Below are 24306 nucleotides of genomic sequence, written 5' to 3' on the forward strand. Positions count from 1 at the left end.
ATGCTTAGAAGCTGTGTAATTTATAACATCCTAAAAATCCTAATCACACATAAATTGTTAAATGGGTCTAAAAATATTAAATTGATTAAAACTTTTGATAAACTTTCGTTTTTTTAAACAACAAAGATGACACAATAGCAGAACATGTCTAGAGTAGTAGGTCAGTAATATTTCACTTCGCAGGATAATATTGTTATGGTTGTTTACCAAGTTTACACTCGACAACTCCCATTTATCGAGAATTTATTGCTTTTTGAAATCGACTCAATCCACAATCTTTCATACGTGAAGTGAAGTATATGTGTGGCTGTCTACTTGGTGGTTTATGGTACTTCTGTTTTCCAATACTTATCTTCTACCGTTGTACTTGTATTTCATTAATATTTATGTAATAAAAAACAATTAGTTTAAAAGTATTTAATTGATATCATGTAAACGACCCAATCAATTGGAGAACTCGCAGTGTTCTGAAAAGATTTAGATTATAATGATGCACACGTCATATCAACGAATGGGCATCGACGAGTTGTGGTTCCTCCAGGATGGTGCCGACTACCTCGCTGTTCGCGAAACAGTTGTAAAGCTACGGGAACTGTTCCAGTCATTTCTGGAATTACGACCATCAATGGCCATCAGATCGTGTGAATCGCCCCACAAGTAACCTGTCCTTACAGCTACTGTCACCAGAGTCACCATATACGAAAAAAATCGTTAGTTAAAATATTAAATATAGTGGCTTCTACGGTATAACGTGATATCAACAGGCGTCCAACTCACGGTAGAAGCTTCGCTTACGATCTGCCAACTTGGCGGAAAAGTCTTGCTCAGCATTTCGCCTCAGAACAGGTTTAATCACAAGAGATTATGTGGCTGAGATCAAATTGTTAAAATAATTGACTAAAAATAAAACATAGTTACATAATATTTGTAGGTTAGTAACTTAAATTTGGAACAACCTCTTTACTTATTGGAAGGAGTGGGGTAAAAAATCTGCTTAAAGGTTGAATACTAAAATTATCATACATTTTCTAAACACGAGGTTTAGAGAAAGAACAAAACGGGCTCAAAAATATATATTGGATACCTATTTAGCTCTCTTGGAATTCCTCCAGGATAGTGACCCCAATTCTATTTCAGCAAAAGGACCGTCTTCTAAGGATTGCAGTGCCATAGTATCAGTTTCTCTAGAAATCGGAAAGATCGGGATGATAGTGGCCAAAGATAAGGCAATTCTGTGCTTGTAATACGTGATGCATCGGTAGCTGGGATGTTGCTACTTCGTATTTTGTTAACAAATGTGATGACGGAGTATTACTGTTATAAAAGAATTTGGGCTACTGTTAAATAATATTTTATAGCTGAAAGTAAGAAGAAAAAATAATGGCATAAAACGTATCTTTTCGTAGATGAAAGTATTCCAATCAAATTAACCATTATAACAACGATTAGGAGAAAACTTTCTACTGGTTCTGAAAATTTGACTTTCAATAGAAGTATGCAAGGATATATCAATTTTACGATTATGCTATTTTAGATTGTGAGTATCAGATCTGAGAAAATCCTAAAAGTGATTTCTATGAAAACTACCAAAAACAAGTCCGAATTTATTATAACTAAATTGATCAAATGGTACTAAAATGTGGAATAGAATTGTATTATTTATGAAACACAAAAATTTCTTTTGACAAAAACAACTAACGTTTATAAATATCGATTTAATCTTGAAATATTAAATATAAAGAAATATATTGTGTTTTTGATATAAATGCTATACATGTGGGGAATTGTTTTACATATTTAGACATTATCTATTCCATTAGTTTCAATTACACTTTTCTCTTGGAGCTAATACTACCATCTGATCGGTGACTTGTGTTTATGAAGAGAGACTTTAGTGAAATATTAAAGATTAAAATACTAAAAGATTAAAAAAGAATCTCAAACCACCTTTGTCGACATTATTGCAAGGTTGGACTACCAGGCGTCCGACTTTATAGTATAAGCTTCGCTTACGCTCAGCCACTAACTTGAAGCAAAACCTTTGAACTGTAATTACGGTAAAATTCGATCGAAGATTTAATTCAGTGGACTTAATTGACAATTATCCGAGTAAAGTGGGCTATAACAAACTGAGTTGTTATAAATTTGGGGAAGCCCATTAAATCTGAACTGTCCAAGAGAGAAACTGTAAACTGACAACTTTGTTTATGGTCAATTAATCTTACTTTTATAGTTGTTCAATGCTTGCTCAGCTTTATGTCCCGTAACAGATTGATCACTAGAGATTAAGTTCTTAGAGAAAATAGTAACTTAATTTGCGATATCACTCAGTCTTATGAGTTAGTGATCAAGATTTGTAACAACCTCTCTACTTTCTCTGAGGTTCGTAAACGTTCTCTGAAAATCCTAAATGCACACATAAATAAAATTACAAATGGTTTTAAAGACAAATGACTCACAAAATATAAAAATCGGAAACCTCTTAAAAATGTTTTTTTAACGAATAATTTAGGAGAAGGAGAGCTATGATTTGCTAACTTTTCCTAAAACTTAAAGATATATCATTGATTTTTTTTGGACTGCCACTCGTAATATAACAATTTTTGAGCTTATTTTAACAATACATAGTAAGTTAAGGTTATTTCAGACACGTTTCATGCAGCTGATTTCACTGAGTTTGTGGCGAAGTTTCAAATTTATAACTCATTTCATTCTGAAGTTGTCCTGTTAGCAGGCACACAATCGAAATATTTACACAAAAATTACAGTCAGCCAAATTGCATGTTTGGACATGTAACATTGTAATAAAAGTTCTCTATGCAGAAATGAAATTCAAGGAAAATTTAAATCATATGGACAAGATCTTTCTCGGGATATCTTGTCTCGAGGTATATTCAAATTTTGTTTGTTTGTTTCATAACAGTATTCAAATAATGAAAGTTCGGTGAGCAACAAGGAGTAATACTACACAAGAGTGCATAAAGTCTAACCATTTAAACATTTACTTTACACTGTGATTTTAGTTTCACTCTATGCATAATACTGTCACATGTTTCAACGTCATTTTTGACTGTACTCAGGTTTTTTAGAAATTGATTTATTTTCCTATTTTCTCGTTGCCATTATGGTTACTCATAAGACTAGTTTAGAATTAATATTCGTTAACGCTCAGCCAAGTTCCAAGGAGTTCACACATGCATCATCGTCTAACTCAGTGTTGGTTATATAATAATGAAGATTCATGCAACATTTCAAGTTTTAAGTGTAGGTCTTTTGGTTTTCAATATCTCGTGAAGCCAAAAATACGAATGAATGTTCAAACTTTCGAGTGACAGGGTAATTTTTACCCAAATTACTTTTTTACATAATTGTTCTTTTTCTGAAACCATGAGCTCTGAAAATATAAAATTTGTCATAAGGCTATTGATAATTTTCCATTTCTTTTTATATTACGTAATTTGTATTATTTTACTGACAGTCAGTTCGTTGCAATGTTTCAACTTCAATAATCCAACAAGAGTTCCAAGTGACAACGAGTCTAGTTATTGTTATCATAATAAGAATCTAGAGACATTTTTGTATCAACTTGAAGAACAATCCAGTCTACCATCTAACTTGACATCCTCCCATCCTCATACAGTTTCACAATCACTAACTTTTAAAAGGCTCAACATTTTTTTATTCCTTTGTCTATTTGATGAAATAAAAAAGTTTTGTGCAACAATATTAAAGTAAGATTATTTAAATTAACAATTTTCAGTCTCTTCTTAAAGGCCTGGCTTCTAAGGAAAGAAGTAAAGTACGACGGTAAAAATGTTTTATTTTAACTCTAAATAAATTATCTGAATAGTTTGATTTTTTGAAAGTTAAGTAGGTACTTATACAACTATTACACGTAATAATCTTTTTAATTTCTCAAAAACATTGCCTAGTTTAATTTTTTTCTTTAAAAGGCAAATTTTTTGGTAAAATAGTATTGTATATGATTTAAGTAGTGGAACAATATTTAAAAATTTTAGTTATTCTGAAAATGAAAGAGGAAATGCATATTAGAATTATTTAAGTTAAAAGCTGCAAGTTTAAGCCCTATTGTAGGAGGTAACATGAGAGGCAAAGATATCGCAAGAATAACTAATACCTCCCATCACCCCAGAGTAATGTCTGATATAAATGTGGTGTAATCAACAAGATTCAATGGTTGTGTCGGTGTTGTGGGCCGGGGTGTGGAGGTGGTAATTCCTTCCAATGTTCTTTATACGAGTGAAAAATACATAAAGATATTAGCAGTTACTTGCGGCAACTTAGGTTTTGCACTTTTGTGACCCTTTCTGGTTCCAGTGAATTATATGTCCGACGCTAATGTTGAGTTTGCCTTCTTCCCACGATCAAAAAAATATGATAAGCTTGTATGGCCATTGTAATTTACTTCAATGTTCGTATTTTTTTGTTCCATTGCTGATTTTGTCTCTTTTCTAATAAAAAAAATTATATATATATTAGTATATATATTATGTATATATAATAATTATATAAATTATCATTATATAAATTATATATATATATTATATATATATACACACACACACACACACACACATTCCAATATACATTATATTTCCAATGTTAAGTTTGACTTGTTGCCACGGTCAAGAAAATAGAATAAAAAGTGTATATTTAAGGCCATTCTAATTTACTTCGTTAGATAGTAACATTATCTTTTAGATCTAATACTTAATATTTTATAAAAATGTACAGCTGAAAATTACATCAACAATGACACTACACGTTTGTTTTATTATGAAAAAAATATTGTTGATATTTTAGATCATTCTGAGCTGGAATTAGTACATTAGTTCAAATGCACCGTCCAGCGAACTTTCATGTTACAACCTGAAAGTATACCCTACAGGGTATAGTTCTTGCCGGGTGCTTCAAAAGGAGTTTTTGGTATCGAATTCTGACCATCTTGTGCCTTTGGGGCATTTTTTTAAGAAAAAAGAGTACTTACCTAATTCCTGAAATCTAAAACAGCGTTAAAATATTTGTACTATTTACTATAATTCACTATTTACTATAAATGTAAAAAAATTTAAAAAATAATCAATGCTTACACATAAGAATTGATCACATTATAAATTCTCTTAATGCCCTCTAATTATTATTTCACGACTTTAGAGACCAAGACAGACTTTTTCGCTACTTTAAAGATCTGGGGCGTAGTTCGGACAGATTTCCGAAATAAGAATAGACCTATATTCATCCCAGGGACCCTAAGAATGTCCTTGTCAATTTCCAGCGCATTGGTTTATGCGTGAAATCAAAACAAACAAAGACACTTTCGTATTTATGATATTATTAGGATTGGTAGATACAGTTTTAAGTAATTTTAACAAAAATAAAATGATCTGTTGCAACAGTGTTACAAAAACACAAACAAGTAAACAATGAAAATCATTTCTTGATGGTCATTACTGCTCATATTTATAAATTAAATTATGAACGATAACATTTTTAGGTAGGCTGAGGTTTCCTGTGAAACACAGCAAAATTATAAAAAGACTCATTCTTAAAAGTGGTGTAATACTCAAGGTTTAAGTTCAACCAGAAGTTTAGACAAATATACATCATAACTTAGCGCCTTCAAATAATATTTTGGCTACTTACTGTAGTGTAGTTGCAGTTTAAAATGTGCAGGTGCTATTAAAACTTTTACCTTTTATCTTCTAAATTTAATTTGTGAATAAATTAAGTACTAAATAAAAGGGCTAAGAGTTCCATAATAAGACCAATGCCTCGTTTTTTAAGAAATAACGTAAATATGGATTTAATAAATACTCTTTTTTATGTGATTGTAATATTCTTAAATGTCAAACTCAAAAACAGTGCACTTGTACTTATCTTTCATAAAGTTTGGTCTTAATCAGATCAAACAATTTTTAGTTATACATTTTCAAAATTTAGTTTTACGGAAATCGTAAAAACCGTTACTTTTTTGTTCTTACGGACATAAAAACTAAAAGTTATTATTTAACGTAATTTGTTTGAATGTCAAACCGATAACTAAGAAGCAACATTTTTAACAAGCTCCCATGGTTGTACCTCTACTCATAAGTTTTTGGTTATGTTCTGTTTATACTTTTTGTAACATATAACGATGGTATATGACCGAAAGCCTATTATCTATTAGTTAGATACTATACAAGAAATAAACAAATATTCCAACACTAGAATTAAAATAAAATTATTATTAAAACAAATTACTTTCATAAATTAATATTAGACATTTTTGTGAAATAAACATTTTAAAAATATACTTCGAATTAATGTTATCCCCACAACTTATTCTTCCTGTAAATCATAGCTCAATAATACATAACAAAATATATAATTATCCCCTTATTTTTCATTTCCACTTAATCTCACATCGCTTGTGCCAACACCACGCACACAGTATTTCAGACAGGACATGCCCGGCTAACCTCTTAATTTTTTTGAGAAGGTCCTTTTCCTGCGCTTACTGGTACTTATGATAAAGATCATGTTAAAGAAATTTTAAACCGTTTCATTCTGCCAATAATAATAAAAGACTTAATGTATGTCGTTAATTTAGATAAATATTTTATTATATATTTATAACATTTATATGTAGATTATTAATATTTTTCACATTAATAAATCTTTATATCTGTGATTTACACTAATTTATAGTTATTTTCAAGTTTAAAAGAATAAATTTCAGCTCTAAAGTACTATAGTAGTATAAATATTATGTGTAACTGATATAATTTCAACGTAAGATAAATTTTTTAGTGATTTGTTTTAATAAGTAAAGCTTTTTTCTACAATTTTAATAATAATTATTAACATTTCTTTTAATTTTATCTACAGAATAAGAAACAAAACGAGTTAAAATAAAAACTGAATTAACGAGGTCATTGTTGCAGAAACTCTCAAAGATGTAACGGAGAAAAGTCTCTTCACTTTAAAAAACCTGTATTTAAGAAATTTTACTGCACCGTTACCGAAATTTAAAGATTATTTCATAGAACATTTCTTTAAGAAAAAATATTTTTAATTATTTATAGACAATAAACCTAAAATAATGCTAAAAAGAATTTGCTATTTTAGTCATTAAGACACAGGCAGATGTATACTATTACTTAAGAGATTTGTATATATGAGTAAGCTAAAATACTTGTCAACTTATTACTAATAATAATTTATTAACATTTTTGTAGATAAATTGTTGTAAAACGTTTTTAAAACATTAGGGTAATTCAACGGCAAGTAGTGTTGTAGTTCAAACCTCAATGTTCAGTTCTCTCGTCATTAAAATCCTACATCACCAAAGTGCAGTCGTTGAAGCGAAAAATACGGTCTTACCTCCGAATTTTTTTACTGTGAACCGATTTGCATGAAATTTTGGAATTAGGCTTATCTTACCCTTAACTTCAAAAGTGAAAATGATCTGAACTCCGCCTATTATTTTAAGGGGTGTAAACAACCCCTTAATGGAAAAATTGACATTGAGCCATTTTATCGCTAGAAAACATGTCTAATAGTAAGTGGTGAAATTGTAAAGTGTTTTCTAAAACATTTACCTCATATTAAAATCATTTTCAACCCCTTGAAAATCTTACAACCCTTGCAAACAACCCCTAAATTGAAAAAATCACAAAAAATACTTTGGTATGACATAAAAAGATGTAAGTATAGAGTAAGTAATATTTTATATTCTCTATAATGATTATCAAATTGTTAACCCCCTTACAACCCTTGAAAACTAACCCTTGATAAAAAAATTTAAAAAAAATTTTTATAAAATAAAAAAGATTTAAATATTATTCCACACTCTCGAAAATGATTATCATATTCTTAAGCTTTTCTACCCTCAAAACTACCCCTAAATTAAAACAGTAAATATATATGATTACATATTTAAAAATAATTTAATTTAGAGTAAAAAATTGTCATTTATTGAATAAAATATTAACAAATCATATAAACTTCACTCAAATGTGTTATATATACATATAAGAACGTTGGTATGTACTCATGCCTACGTTTACAAAAATATATGAGCCATATTATGTATATATATATATATATATACACATTACAATAGTTTTGGGTCTCTATTATACTGCGTACTTTCACATTGCTCCAAATATTCACACTCAGAAATTTTCAGTTACTAAGTAGAAAAAATATGATAAGTTTTTGGACTATAACTCCGTCAATAAGATAATTTTTTGCTTAAAATTAGGCCTTCTATCGGTATCCGAGGTTATTTTGAAAAAGAAAAAATTCACCCTCGAGAAGGGGTGGCAACCAACCCCATTAAGGGGTTGTTTACACCCCTTAAAATAATAGGCGGAGTTCAAATCATTTTCACTTTTGAAGTTAAGGTTCAGATGAACCTAATTCCAAAATTTTATGCAATTTGGTTCACAGTAAAAAAATTCGGAGCAATAATGCTTCAATGACTGCACTACATGTCATGAAGCTCATCAGTTTTGAGTACCGCACGTGAAAACATTCACAGATTTATTCATTAATGTTGGTTTTATAACAGTTTTTAAGTGATATTTACAACGCACAAGATGTTTTAAATTCGTCACTGGTGCAATCTGGAGTAAAATTTCATTGTTAAATGTATATCTTCTATCTGCATTACACTACTAATAAACACTGTACAATTTATATTTTATAAGATTTAAATGTAAACAAATGATGCGGTCTATTTTTAGAACTTCATCTGAATGTGTCAATTGGCCGTTTGTACATCTGGATTATGAAACATAAATACTACCATTTTCAGCATTCTTAAATATAAAAGTTGACCGATGCTACTAGGTGTCGAAAGGGATTCACTTCTCATCCTAGAGATTGAGTCCCTACCTTAGTTAAGTCGTGTCTACACCCATACAGGACCTCATTAATGATGTATGGCAACCTGTATGGGACACTTACACCTCAGTAGCGGTATTTGTTCTCCTTTTTATTTTAGAAGAAATTTACCGCAGACATTTTAGTATATATATTTATACAGTACAATTTCCAATTCTATCCACATTTCCGTTCTAATATAAATATGAACGTTATCAATTCGTTTTTATTGAAGTTCTATTCCATTACCTACATTATAATCATTTTATTTTATAATATCTAGTGATTTACAATTAGAATAGTCCTCTGCATAAAAATATAAAATTTTGAAGAGGTTATATCATAATAATAAAAATGGTGAATTATCACAAAACATTTACTCTATTTATTACAGTCCCAGATTACCCTCAAATGCAAATGAAGTTATTAATAATATTAAGGTATATTGACTATATTAAAAGCCTCAATTACTTGTATTTGTATTTTAAATATAACGTAGTATCTCAGAGAGATAAAAACGCACATTGCATCCAAGAAACTCTTATCGTTTCAACAGATGTCAAAAAGTTCACGGGTATTGTCATCAAATCCTTGTTACATCTGGAACATGCAGAAGTGAAGGCAAACAGAAGCAGATTTCATTTCTCGTTGTCTCTCGGCCTTCGCGCTCTCTTATTCGCATTCAACATCCATTTCCTGCGTCGCAGCGCCGCGCGGTGTCGACATACTATTATATTTGCTGTTCCTTCTGACTGTAAAAAGTTGATATTATTCCCAACCAAGCAGAACCAGGTTTAGTGTAAGAAATGAACAGATGTCTGTTACTTCACCTTTACATAAAGAGCTCATTCTTCCTGTATGGAAAACTTAGAATCTTTTGCTGTCGTGTATTATAGCTTCCAAGTACTATACGAGACGATGTTGCCCTTGGTTTTGCTTGTAAGAGCAAAAAAGATATATCCATAACTTTCGAAATGAAGTAGCTGTCGGCTAAACCTTTTTACAAGAGAGATGGCCAGAGGTCTAAGAAGTCTTTGGTCTGCGTTAGGTATAGTGCAGGTTCAAATTCTGCCTGTGACCGTTGCACCTTTTATCAGTATATTTGACCTTTTACTGTATCGACTCTCCTACGGGAAGAATAAGATTACAAAGGGGATCGGTACTCCTTAAAAATACTCATTAACATAATAGGATTTGAGCGAAAAGGTTCTAAATGTGAGATTCAAATAACCAATTGGGGGGGGGAGCGGAACCGATGCGAATAAATAATGTGATTATGTGAATATAATTTTTGTGGTTAAAAGGAATATAACGCGGTAAAACAGGGTTGGAAATTTCATATTCCAACTTGTATAGTTTCTAATGAAGTCTAACAAATATAGATGAAAAAGTGTTTTAAAATATGCTTTGCTTTTAAACTTCAAAGCGTCTCTTATATTATATACTCAACGAAAACTTTTACCTTTCAATAAGTTTTTTTTTTAATTGAAAAAATTTGGAGGAAAATGTTTAGACAGAGCGATGCGTCAGGAGAATATATTATACAATACAGTATGATAGTGAAAGGTAATGTAAGCTCTGTGTTAGTGTAACATAATGACGAGTACAAGGCCTCCTGTATTCCGTGTAAAGTGTGTAACGAATAAAGGGGCAATTCTTGTTACACCTTCCTAGACCTGCATTTCCGGACCAATTGCAATTTATATAAGAAGAAATACTGGTATGATACATCCTCTATGATATCCTCTAGAATTCCTATAGTCAATTTTTGATATCTACAGAAAAAGGAAAATATCTTGGAGTAATAAAAATTACTGCTTAAACAGTAATTTGGTACTTTTCTTTGTTTAAGGTTTTTTATTGACGATAGAAGGTTGAAAGGATAATAGAACAAACAAAGACGGATGTCCAATATTTAAATAAACATAAATGTGAATGACTAAGAACATACAATTTTATTTTTATAAATAATTGCCATGTATAATAAATGGCGTAACAGACACTAAGCGTATTCTTGCAAGTTGTATTTCGTCATTCTTAATATTTTCTATGATACATATTATGGAGTTTGACATTAAAACTTTGGATTGGCTGCCATATAAAAGCAGTAAAATATATCAATCAGTACGTAATAATTTTCAAAAGCATCTTTTTACAAAAAGAGGTTTTCCAATTTTGCAGTGGTCGTGATAATAATTTAACCACCTGTTTCTTATTACATGTGTTTTTCTTTTTTCTTTTAGCCTAAGATTATTCGAAGTATGATTACGATTATATTTCTTTCTTATTGCTATTTCTTTTTCCAAACAAAAAGTATATCGGTTCTGCTGCAATTTAGACAAAATGTTAGACGTCAAGTAAAACTTTAAAAACAAATGATGTATTCAGAGTAGTGTAGAAATATGAATAGTAAAAATCAGACATTTTTAGTTTTTTATTAAAACGTAATAAACGGCTTTTTAATAGATACATCTCATTGGTGTAGAGCCTCTTATGCATTGTTCCTAAAACAGGTTACATGTTATCTATTGCATATGGTGTCTATTTTTTACAGGCTTAAGATAATGCAATTTTAGTTACGGGTTTTTGATTTCCAGATCACAGATCTTTAAGACTTTCTTCTCTAAAGACAAAAAGAACAGTTTTTATCATTCCTCAGGGAATTATAATTTAAAGTAATACATTTGGCAGTATCGTAACCAGGACCAAATACATACGACAGAAGACAAAAACCGTAATTTATTCACTAAATTTAAAGCTTCATTGAGAGACAAGTTTAATAATCTATGGCGAAAATAGCATTTTTTAATTAAATAAAATTATATGTTTCATAATAATATATTTTTAAGATGATTGCATTTTTCACAGATAAACACGTCCAACTCGCTCCAGCCATGGTTATAAAACTCCTCATTATACGATTGTAAAAATTGTTTATATTCCAGTGTTTTAGGTCTGATTGAAAGATGACCCTTTTATAATTGACATGCGTCGTAATGGAGTAACCAAAAAGTAATCCCAATTTTTTCTGTTTAAAAAAAGAATCTTCAAGTTTTGTAACCATGTTTTCTTAATTTATACAAATGTTACAAAAGAACACCGGTTGCACCAACATACCTTAATGGCAGCGCCAATTAAGAATTATACGATCCCCGTGCCTTTTCTAACCTTTTGTGTTCATTAAGGTTGATAATTTGGTTATAACAATCATAACTTAAATCTCACTATAGTTTGCATGAAGTTATTACAAATAAATAATACTAGTTCGATGTTGTTGGAATTTATTAAATTGGTTGGTTATAGTTCCATGTATGTTGTAATAACGATTAAAAATATAAATTATACAAAACAACAGCAAATAAACATACAAACCTTTTGTAATAGTGGTTTTCTTCTTTATTGTTGAAAATAAAACAACGATGCGGATAACGTTTATTTTTTAAACCACTCTTTGTGTTCTAATAAAGAAACTGTGTATTTTTTGTCATATTTGTGGGAAAAAAGTATTCGACGTGTTCACATTTATTCCACTACAATCCCAGGTCTGAAAATCCGCTAAATATAGGGCAAATTATAGAGGGTAGGGAGATCGATTAAATATCAACTATTCTTTGCATATCTGCGTGTTTTACCGATATTCAATACGACCCTCACTTCAAACATTGTTTCCACTTTTAGTTACAGTCTACACTGTGTTTGGTGCACAATTTCCATCGTCAATTGTTGGATTTAAAAATGTTAAACAGGGTCTACTTCCCACAGAGAAGTCTATGACATGAAACCCTGTCTAACACACTGGAAACCAGCAAAGGCTTGAAAGGACAGAATGGCTATGTACAAGGGTATGTTCCTTGACATCGGGATGAAAGGGTTGATCCTCCCTATACCACTGGTCATTGGCTGGTATAATCCCAAAGTTCACGGATCCTGCATGTTCTAAGGATAACTATAAGAAAACTTTACTAGATCATTCACTATACTGATAAGAACGCCTTCTATTTTAAAACACATCATGAATGTTGCTTACGATTTTTATTTGAACATTTTGTTCTCTAAGTCATTGATAACTAAACACCGTATAGGTAACACAGACAAAATGGGACATACCATTTACAAATAAATACCACTACTGCAGTTCTGGAGCACTTTATATTTGTCAAGATTTCACAAGGATCTGCTTACAAGAGAATAAATGATCGTATGTCACATGAAAAGAGGTTGAAGTGGAAGGTTTAATATGAATACAAGACGCAGCAATATATGAAGTGCACGTTTGCTTGCCTCTACTGCTCCTTTTATATCAGCTGGAGTTTTATCATAACACGTTAACTATCAGAATATGTCCAAATTGATTAAAATATTACAAACAGAATACATCTATGACAATTTGTAAATCTTTGAAATTCTATTGATCAATATATATCGTTCCTATTGGTAATTCTAATTAGCTTTTCCTAAGAGGTTCGGGAGGAGAAGATGAAAAATAGAAATATTTCTTTCATCAAACTTATCTATTATTCAGACAAAATCTTTGTATTTACACTATTGGCATTTTTAATTTATTACATTAAACTATTATTATAAAAAAAAGTTGTTTAAATCGGTTTTGAAATTGTTATTTATCTACCGAAAAATATAAATCGTGACTTCTCGATTATTAAGCCGTTTTCCCCCTTCTACGGTAAATGTTATCGATATTCTACCACTATTGTAAAAAATATTTATCCTTTCTCTTTAGTTAAGAATAACAATAATTATTTTCATAATCGGCTTGCCTGTCTGGTATACTAAATTACAAAATACGAGTATTATATAACGGTAATAGGATTTCGGACATCTGCCATTGTTATATGTTACAACATTGTTATTGTATAGCACAACGTTTCGTGAGTGTGTCTTTACCCTTCCCTTCACGACCATCGCCTTCCTGTCTCATAGCTTCAAATGACAAGCCGCGAGGCCGCAGGAAGTACCGACATTGAATTGTTTAGTTAGTGTCCCACTTTCGTCTGTGCTGGTGTGATGTGTGATTGTGCTTTTGACTTCTAGTGGTCATGACTGTGCAGGGGCAACTCTTGGGTTCATTTTTTCCTGACTTGATTCAAAGCGGTCTGTGAGTATGTTTGATCTCTTTCTTTCTTTTCTTTTTTCTCCCTATCCTTTCTTCTTTAATGGCAGTCCATTTTCAGACGTTTTATATTATCCTTTAAAACCTTCCATCGCCGATAATAAAACTGTAACAAAGAAGAGTATTATGTATTGACCACCCTGTGAATTAATTACATTATGACATTCCTCCAAAATAGGTAAATTTACGAAAATCTTACTCGCCGTTTTGGCAGACTCATAATACAAATAACAAAGCAACAGTTCAACATTGTTCGCTGTAAAAATAATTTCTTAGGAGGATAAGGAGTAAATTTATTTAGCTTGTGGATGATGGAGAATAACAATTAAAGGGTTAATTGCTGCGTCAGCTTTTGCGTAGACTTTCATTAAACTTCCAGAAACTCAGTGTTCAGTTTTGTTACGAGGAACAATTTTAAAGTTCCCTCTTGTTTTTGTTTACTTTCTCGTCGTTCCAAGCTCGTGTGCAATAACTCTACAAGAGCACGCTATGTATGTCAAGTATACGGTTTTAGTATACTTTGTCACATATTTCTTTGTTACTATTATATACTCAATAATTGTATATAATTTCGTTGACTGAGCGTTAGCAAAGCCTACCACACAAAGATTTCGGTTTAACATAAATATTGTCTGATTATTGCTCTCCACAGTGAGGCTGTAATATTTAAGAATTTTGCCTTGTAATAAGTAATTTGTCGAAGCCATGTGCATCTGTAACTCAGATGTTAGATGTAAATTAGAAGCCACTATACGTACAGCTGCTGGAATGAGTGGAGTAGAAATAGTTGTAAAAAATACAGATGCCGTTATTTTAAAATTTAACATCCTCCTTCTACTGTTGAAAAACAATATTAAACTCACTATCTCTAATTTTGTTTGTATGAAAATAAGAAAAACAATTTCTACATATTAACTTTAACTATGTCTACATATTAAATTTTATCAACATCCCTTCCTTTGTATTCAAAACAAAATTCTATTTTTGAATATTCCAATCAGCTTTTTGATAATTTCAGGAGAAAAATTATTAAAACTTTGTAAGCATTACGCATACATGGTAGAGATTTGAATGATCTCCTTTATACTCAAACATTTTTTTGAAACTGGCTACATATTGTAACTGAAACGTTGCTAAGTGATAAGTATGTCACTTATGGTAAGTCAAATATGAAAATAAACCTTGAGCATATTATGTATTTAAATAACAATCCACAATTTTCTTTTTTCCAAAACAATCCTGCTAAGAAATAGATGTTACCACTATTTTTTCCATTTCCCACAAATTAGATTACACAGGATGACACAGTATGTGTAAAATTGACCAAAATATGTCACATTTTTATTTATTATACAATTAATGAATTCACAATCAGAAATACCCCAGCACGTTACATTTTTAGGTTACAGTACCGTTATTGTACTAGATTTTAACTTTTTGCTGGAACTACAAGAATGGAATCTTCTAGCGAAAGAGACAACCATTACTGCCTTCAGAAAACGAAATGCTGATTTTTCAGAATTTTACAAAATAGAACATTTTATGTGCGTTTGTTTTGGTGTTCCCGGATTGATTGCTGAGTTTGGAATCGAATTGTATAGAAGCAGATTGGCATCTATTCATTTATTCCATGAAATATATCCTGAAGGCTGTATTGCTCAATAACGGTAATACTAAACGTTCTTTACCTGTTTCCTATTCAGTTCTCATGAATGAAACCTACGAAAATATAGCCGCTATACTAAATGCAACCAAATACGATGAATTTAAGTGGGAAGTGTGTGCAGATCTAAAGGTGGTCGCTATTATAATGGGCCTCGAAGGGGGTTTCACGAAATACTGCTGTTTTTGTGTTTGTGGGATAGTAGAGCTACAAATAAACATTAAGTGCAGAAGGTCTGGCCAAAAAGAACAAGTTACAATCCAAGGTGATAACAACGTTCTAAACACCCTCCCTCGTACATCCTGAAAGGATAATTTTATCTGTGCTACGCATCACATTAGGACTTATGAAGAACTTCGTTAAATCCATGAATAAAGAAGGAGAAAGATTCAAGTATTTATCAAGTCTTGTCCATGGGCTTAGTGAAGCTTAGATTTTTTCATTAACATCTCTTATTTTCGTAATTTATTTTTCAATTTGGTCAGCTTTACAATTTCACTGTTTCTCCAAGCTGCGTTTCTTTTTGTCACTCTCTTGCAAACGATTGGAGCATTTTCGTCAAAAACCTTATTTATAACTATGACTAAACATTTCCATTAGATATTTCTATTCCCGTCAATTTCCATAATGCTGATAGAATCCCATGAGCTATGACGCAACTTAATGCTGATTTAATTATTTGTGTAGTATCCGGTTTAAACTTTCAGAATAATTTCTGTAATGACGGAGTCAAAGCACGAATAAGTTCGGCCACAAGTTCCACCATTGGTTAGACTAAAACAATCAGAAGTTAATCGCATTAGTCAATGGCCAGGCTCTAGACTAAACACTGCCCACTTCATTACCAGTTCTGGCACCAGGACTTCCACTATGACCTCTGCACGGATGTTTGATTAATACAAATAGACGATTGGGTTCGTTTGTGTAATGCTTACACGGACATACGAGTAGATAGTGAAAACTACTTACAGTAGACAATATATAAAAAAGACACTAAAAATAAATTTACTGCACAAAAAAGAATATATCTAATCTCTAAAAACCTGTCTACGTAAAAGTAGCAAAAATTAGCAAAACAACATAATTTTAGGAACAAAAGTTAAACCGTTTTAATGTTTATTTAATTTAAGATTTAGTAGCAGTTGTGAGTTTACTAGCTTAGTCGAGACTGTCTGCAGTGATGACCCAGTGAACATTTGTTTCTGACATTAACATGGGAACTGTGCCATTAACACACTGAGATAAGACAGAGTCCCCACACACTGTGTCAACATTAGCTTGTACATGTAAGTATGTATGTGTGTTACAATACGTGTCTCAAGGTGTTGTTTATTTTGGTCTAGATGGTAGTTACGTGTTAGGTTAGTTATTCACTGGGAAAAAGATCAGATAGACTTGTTTGTTTGTACCTCTGAACAAATACTTGATGTAAATAAACCAAGACAGTTTGGTTACACAAGTGTTAGTTTGTATAAAAACACATTTCTTGTTACTTTTTGCATTTAAATATTAAAACAATTCCTTGTATTGTATGTGTGTGATGGTTGCTAGTATTAACTAATATTTAGTTCACATTAGGTAAACTAATTTTTACAATTAGCTTTAGAAATAATACATACATGTTTGTATGTGGATTTAGTTCTTAATTTGTATTTATAATTTAGGTCCAAGGACGTAAGCCATCTAACTACCAAATGTTAAAAACTTTCAATTATTTTTTTATTTATCGATTGTCATTATTTAGATAATTAAGTATTAATGACATGTACTGCTGAAAGATCGTTCTCAACAAAGAAATGGGTGAAGAACTTTTTAAGGAATAAAATGGGGCCTTCCTCTCTGTCCACTACGGAAAAATATTAGCTGTCTGGACCCCCCAAAATTTTGTTTTGACTATGTTCTTGTTTGGGTTGATTTATTATAATTCGTTTCTAAAGTCTTTCAAGTCTTTAAACAAAATCCTTTGCATTTACAAATCAGTTATTAGTTAGAGGAAGTCACAATTAATAAACTTCCTATAAAAGGCAAGCGAATGTTGGTGACCTAACTTGCTAAGGAGTATAGAAGTAACAACTTATACGTGTATTAAAATTGTTAAAATAGTTAATTCTAATTATATAATAGAATTTTACACAATTGAATTCGAACAATATGAATTGTAAGCAATTAAAACATTATCTCCGTACAAAAGTAATCTCTGTCAGTAAAACACGGTTTATATAATATTAATAATTTAATCCAAAATAAACTGCCTAAATTTGTAGCTCATATCTATGAAGAAAAGAAAGTCGTTGACTTTTGAATAACTGGGTCTTTGAAGTGCTAGTAATGGTTTAATTATCTATTTATGTATTCAAAACTTTGTGAGTTTAAAAAAAGCAATCTAGTTTGGGTTAGAATGTCACTGTTTCCCTGTTTCCGAATTTTAATTTTGAATTAAATACATTCTTGTTTAATAAATGGAATAACTTCAATCTTTAACAATTACATTTAAGTACATTAAGTACGCCAAGCTGGTACTTAAGGAACCAGTCAACGTTGTGTTTTATTGCTTCAATTAAATTTCAATCAGGCCTACAATGAGGAGGGGACATTAACCAGTCTTTATGACAGTTGATTGTTTTATTAATTTTGAGTAAACTTTAATTAAAATAAAAAATATTGGATATTATGTGCTATTTAAGAACACTGTTAGCTGTAAATTTAAATTACTGTATTAAGAGGAACTATGAAGAAAAGTTTTCTTTTTTTGGAAATGGAAACAAATTTTGAAAACTTAAAACTATCTTATAAATCCAGTTTATAAGATTTATTTATTGAACCTCCATGTCGAGTTTCCTAAAGGGACGTTAAGAATAACGTAATCGTTATTTATGGTATAGGCTAAATAGACATTTGTTTACACAAATACAGTGAAATTTACAGATTAAACATAAAATACGTAAAGCACTTTTAACTTTGTATTCGTACAGTTTAGATAGTTTACACAGTTCTTGGTCCTGTCCACCAGTCTCTGGAATCAAAGCGACGATTGTACATTGCAGAATATGCGGTCGTCTCTTGCATTAAATCGTCCCTTAGGGTTCAAAGGGTTAAGTGATTTATCCTGAACAACTCTGGGATAAATAGAACTATAATCAATGCTGGTGTTTAGTCCAAAACAGGACTATTTGAAATATAGTGCATTAAACTTTTATGGTTTGATTGATGACAGTTTATAATCATACATTTAAATTCGGAATTTGGCTAGAGGATCAAAACACCAAACATAAACTCCATTCTTTTGATTAAAGTTTCTTATTGACGATGTTGCCAACGTTATGTTACAAAAAAGTATAACTGCGTTTCGAGGATTGAAATCTACTCTCTTCTTCAAGCATAAACAAGACCTTAAGACCTTAGAGGAAATGTGGCAATGGACAGCCAATAAAAGTAAAAATAAATAAGTGATATTTGATAAACTGTATAAAGTAACACTTGGAGAAGATGGTAGATTTCAATCATCGAAACGTAGTGCTAACCTTTTATTTAACATATAACGTTGGAAAATGTCCGAAATCCTATAAACTCCATGCTTAAAATTAAAATCAAACAGCGCTTATGTAACAGTTACAGCGAGTTATGTCGCATCCTGGGCTGACCTTCGTTGTCTCTTTGGCCCTAGTACTACCCCTAGCGTCTGCCGGACAAGTTCAGAAGATCGAATGGAACGTGGTAAAGTTGGGCGGCAAGGACAGAGCAAACGTCAACGTACTGGTGGCCCTGGACACTCTGAGGGAAGGCAAGGTCGTGGGCCTGCCCACGGATACAGTGTACGGCTTCGTGGCCGACGCTACCCGCCCTAGGCCCATCCAGAGGCTCTACAACATCTCAGGTCAGCCATCACAAGGTTTGGTGTAGAACTTGCTAAGAGCAAATATAATACCACGTCGAGTATATTTAAAGGCTATGATAAGAGTTTTTGCTGAAGAACTTTATTTACCAAATGATTTGTAAAAGAGAAAAATATCAAATACATAATTTAATTCATGCTGACGATTATATGATGTAGGATGGCAGTACTTTCATCAACCTATAACCATCGCCTTGGATGAGCTTCAGCAAGTGTCCATGTATGCAGACATCGATCACTTGGACCGCAGCATGCTGAGTCAGCTGCTGCCCGGCAGAGTCACTGTGGTGCTGAGACGGCGGAGCGGAGTACTGCCCCATCTCAACCCGTCCACAGATCTTATCCCCATCCGCGTTCCGGGCAAGAAGGAAAAGATCTTCATCAGGAAGCTGACGCACCAGTTGGAGAGGCCCCTGGCTCTAGTGGGAGCCAGGAAGGTGGGCCGTCCTCATAGTATCTGCATAGACGACTTCGAGGACATCAGGCTGAGAGCGTACGTGGTGTACGACGGTGGCAAAATGGAGAGGAAGAAGATGGAGGGGACGACTGTGGTGGATCTGACCACATCTGGGAGGTACAAGATCCTCTGGCCGGGATGTGTGTTTAGTGCCGTTGTCAGCATCATGGAGAGGTACGGCCTGGAGGAGTGGACTGACGGGCCCAACATTACAGTGTTCAACCCGACATAGTCCCTCTCAATCATGAAAACAGAAAGAGAGAAGTTCGTAAGCTTACGAAATTATATGTTTCCTAAAAGTGAGAACAGATGTCTGAGCGAGTATAGAGCTTTATGATCTAAACTTACTGAGTTCTTGGGTTTAGGTTAAAACATGTAATGACTCAATGTTCCGGTTCTTTTTTATATTTATATAATCGTATTTATAAATCATTAAAGCCCAAAATATAACTCACTAATATTAATCAAAACACCTCTAGAACTACCTAACGAATTTATAAGACATTTTGTGCGCGGTTTCGTTAATTATGACAAGAAACAGCCTAAAGTTTTGCAATCTAACTATGAAACTCGTTACGACCGTTTTGAAAAGAGTTTATTTTAAAGCATTTCATTTTTGATTTAGTGTTTCATAACCAAATACACGTTAATATATGTGGAAGGTTACGCTGACTATATTGGTATGTCTCTGTATTTTTTTAAATGTATTACAAATCCACAAAATATTATAAACTTTCCATAAAATTATAATCATATATATATATATATATATATATATATATATATATATATATATAGAGAGAGAGAGAGAGAGAGAGAGATACTTTGATACTTTCTTTATTTATCCTGCCATGGTTTAGACCAATGGTCCACTCCACCACCATGACAGGCAACACATATTCATATGTAATACAATGTTTGAGCAGTAGCCTGATTTTACAAATTACATTTTTTTATATCTATTTTTATATCTTATTCTATTTTATTATGTGTTATAAAACTCTTTTTCTACAACTATATTCTTATTTAAATCATATATATATATATAATTTTATCACTTAAATATACCCTACTTACAGTTAAGTTCTATATTTTACTATTTGCTTTATATGTTTATTCAATACAAACATAATTTCTTTTTTTTCCTTTTTTTTTGTATGGTCTCAATTCTAAATTCCTATACGTATAGGAAAAATTAATCTTACACAAGAAAGAATAATTTACACAGTATTGATGTACTATGAACTTATAATTAATTCATATCTTTCTAAAAGTCTCATTTTGTATTTTTTTAACAAAGCTGCATTGCTTTCCCTATCACTTTCCCGCAGTTCTCTTTCTAGTACATTCAATAATCTAATAGATGTCACTAAGAAGGACTTACTGTAGATAACAGTTCTATGAATCGGAATTTGTAAAGTTATTCCTGAAAAACGAGTATTTCTAACATGTACATCAGTCATTCTTTTGTATCTTTCAAACAAATACACTGGTTGTTCATTTTTAAGTACTTTAACTGCCAATTTAATTATATTCAATTCCATCCGCTCCTTAATTTTCAATAAACCAAGGTCTTTATAATATGGTGTTACATGTTGATCCCACCTTAAATTATAGATATATCTTATGCACGCATTTTGCGCTTTCTGTAACTTATCAGTTAACTCATTATTTATGTCACAATAAACTATATTTGCATAATCAAAAATAGGTAATACTAGTGTTGCTACTAGAAGCTTCTTAATATAAATTGGAGGATTAAAGCTCAATTTTCTAAATTTATACAAACACTGGAATACCCTCCGAACAATATAATTTACTTGTATACGCCATGATAAATCATTAGACATTCTTAAACCTAAATTGACAATTGAGCTCTCTAAATTTAAATGTACATTGTTTATCATCAAAGGTGTCAAACTGTTAACATCAATGTGAGGTAGCAACCTTGAGGATCCAAACAATACCGGCTTACACTTTATTATATTAAGCTGTAATCCATGATCTTTACACCATGTATGTAATGTACCCAAATCCGCATTCATACAGTTAACAGCATCATTTACACATTGAATATTAGGCCTACTGTTTAAATATAACTGAATATCATCTGCATACATCATATATTTACAAAATATAACAGAACTACCAATCTTATTAATGTATAAAGAAAAAAGCAAAGCAGAAAGTGTGGATCCCTGTGGAACACCTACAGAGTTATTCTTCCAATCTGAAAAATTTCCATTATTTGTTTTGATCCGCTGAAGTCTATTGGTCAAGTAATCTCGAAACCAATCAACCACAGCGGAACTAAAATTGTAAGATTCCAGAACAGACAATAATAAATTATGATTCACAGAGTCAAAGGCACGACTAAAATCAAGAAGCATTAATAATGTTATCTCTCTGTTATCAATAGCATGTCTGATATCGTCTGTTATTTTAACCAGTGCGGTTTGTGTACTGTAAAAGGATCGATAACCAGACTGATATTTATCTAAAATACTATTCCTAGTAACATAATTACAAATTTGGTTATAAACTATTTTATCTAATATCTTACCTAATACACTTAATATGTTTATAGGCCTATAGTCTTTACATTCTGAAGGTGTTTTTATCTTTGCTAATGGTATAATAAGAGCTCTTTTCCACTGACATGGATAAACAGAATTATATAAAGAATAGTTAAAAATATGACACAACACATCACTGATTTCTTCACAAACCAATTTTAAAAATCTAATATGTATTTCATCATTACCAACAGCATTAGACGATATATCTAACATCATTTTAGGAATTTCTTCTCTACGTACTACAGAAAAAATAAACATATCATCAATACCACTAAAGACACCTCTTTGACTTTTATAATAATCAATCAACTCTTCATTTATACTATGGCTAACACCACAGAAATAACTATTCAACTCATTTAGTTGTACAACTACATCTGACATAACATTAGCATTTTTACCAACTCCTTGACTGTTAATTACATTCCAAATATCTTTGCAATGCTTATCTGGTTTCAATAAAGAGTCAAAATGACGGTTTCTCGAGTCTCTTAATATACGTTTTACTTGATTTCTTAAGACTCTGTAATTTTCCCAAGTTATAGGATCTTTCGTCCTTATATATTGACTGTACAACTTATCCCTGTCTTTCATCATTGATTTTATTTGTGTATTTATCCAAGGGCAGGGAGTCCTTTTTGTTGAGATATTTCTTTCAGGTACATATTTATTAAATAAATTATTTAATTTATTAACAAATATATCTACCTTTGTATTTATATTGTCTACTGAGTAAACATCATCCCACGATAAAGTTTGACATTCTTGCCTTAACCTATTTACATCTGCATGTTTGAAATCTCTAATAACTTTCATGACCCTATTAGTACTATTTTTAACTCTAAGACATAGCTCTATGTAATTAATCATGATAAGATATACCAGCTATAGATATTTGTCCGTACACATTTACTTTGTTCACGTCATTACAAATCAATAAGTCCAATAAGGTATCAGATGTAGGTAAATGGTATGTTGGTTGTAATGGTAGAATAGTAAAATTAAAATTCTCAACTAAATTAATAAATTGCGTTTTATCTGGAAAAACTCTGTCTGTACTTAAGTCTATATTAAAATCTCCTATAAGTAATACATCTGAATAAGTAGGCAATAAATCCCCAATTATGTCAAAACAGTCCGATATATAACCTGCTTTCGGTGGTCTGTAAAAGGCACACAACAATAACTTCCATCCCAAAGCTACTTCTAAAATAATAAATTCAGGTTTCTTACAGTACAAGGATTGTGATGAAACTAATACTTTATAATTAAAACATTTCTTAATATATATTCCAATTCCTCCACCCTCCTTACCCTCTCTGTCATGTCTTATGAAGTTAAAACCATCAATACTAAAAGGACTAGAAGCCAAAATGGGTTTCAGGAATGTTTCCGTAACCACAACTATATCAAAAATATTATCCTCAAATAAACTAAAAAAGGACTCTTTGTGCGCTCTTAGGTTTTCTACGTTGACATGAGCTACTTTCAAAAAACCTTTATTCTTATTACTAAATTTAGATTTTAAACTATTAATCTTTTCCCTATTATGCATTAATAATCCACAATCAGTCGCCATATATTATTATATGGAAGAAAGACATCAATATTTTAGCACATAATATTGTCAAAAAGAAACCATACTTACAACATGAAATTAAAACTAAGAAACAACTGATAAACTTATCATACCGAAGA

At 31.5% G+C, this 24306-nt stretch overlaps 1 protein-coding gene across 2 annotated transcripts; it reads left to right on the plus strand.

The window, feature by feature from the left end:
- Positions 1–16867: 16867 nt before the first annotated feature.
- LOC124363962 (yrdC domain-containing protein, mitochondrial-like) lies at positions 16868–20771 on the plus strand. Of its 2 annotated transcripts, XM_046819232.1 has the most exons (3): positions 16868–16966; positions 19290–19554; positions 19732–20771. In XM_046819232.1, exons 2-3 carry the CDS (start codon positions 19302–19304, stop codon positions 20259–20261), a joined length of 783 nt encoding a protein of 260 aa, XP_046675188.1. In that variant the 5' UTR covers positions 16868–16966; positions 19290–19301; the 3' UTR covers positions 20262–20771. The 2 variants fall into 2 exon arrangements, with proteins under 2 accessions (XP_046675188.1, XP_046675187.1); XM_046819231.1 differs by lacking the exon at positions 16868–16966 and having other exon boundaries at positions 18929–19554.
- Positions 20772–24306: the final 3535 nt, after the last annotated feature.

This window comes from Homalodisca vitripennis, chromosome 5, assembly GCF_021130785.1.
Source record: "Homalodisca vitripennis isolate AUS2020 chromosome 5, UT_GWSS_2.1, whole genome shotgun sequence".
Lineage (NCBI taxonomy): Eukaryota > Metazoa > Arthropoda > Insecta > Hemiptera > Cicadellidae > Homalodisca > Homalodisca vitripennis.

What these genes read in the sequence shown, in the direction of transcription:
- LOC124363962 (XM_046819232.1), top strand. Translation starts at nt 19,302, where the DNA reads ATGTCGCATCCTGGGCTGACCTTCGTTGTCTCTTTGGCCCTAGTACTA. An exon ending in GAGGCTCTACAACATCTCAG is followed by an intron (nt 19,555 to 19,731) that starts GTCAGCCATCAC and finishes TATATGATGTAG; the next exon opens with GATGGCAGTACTTTCATCAA.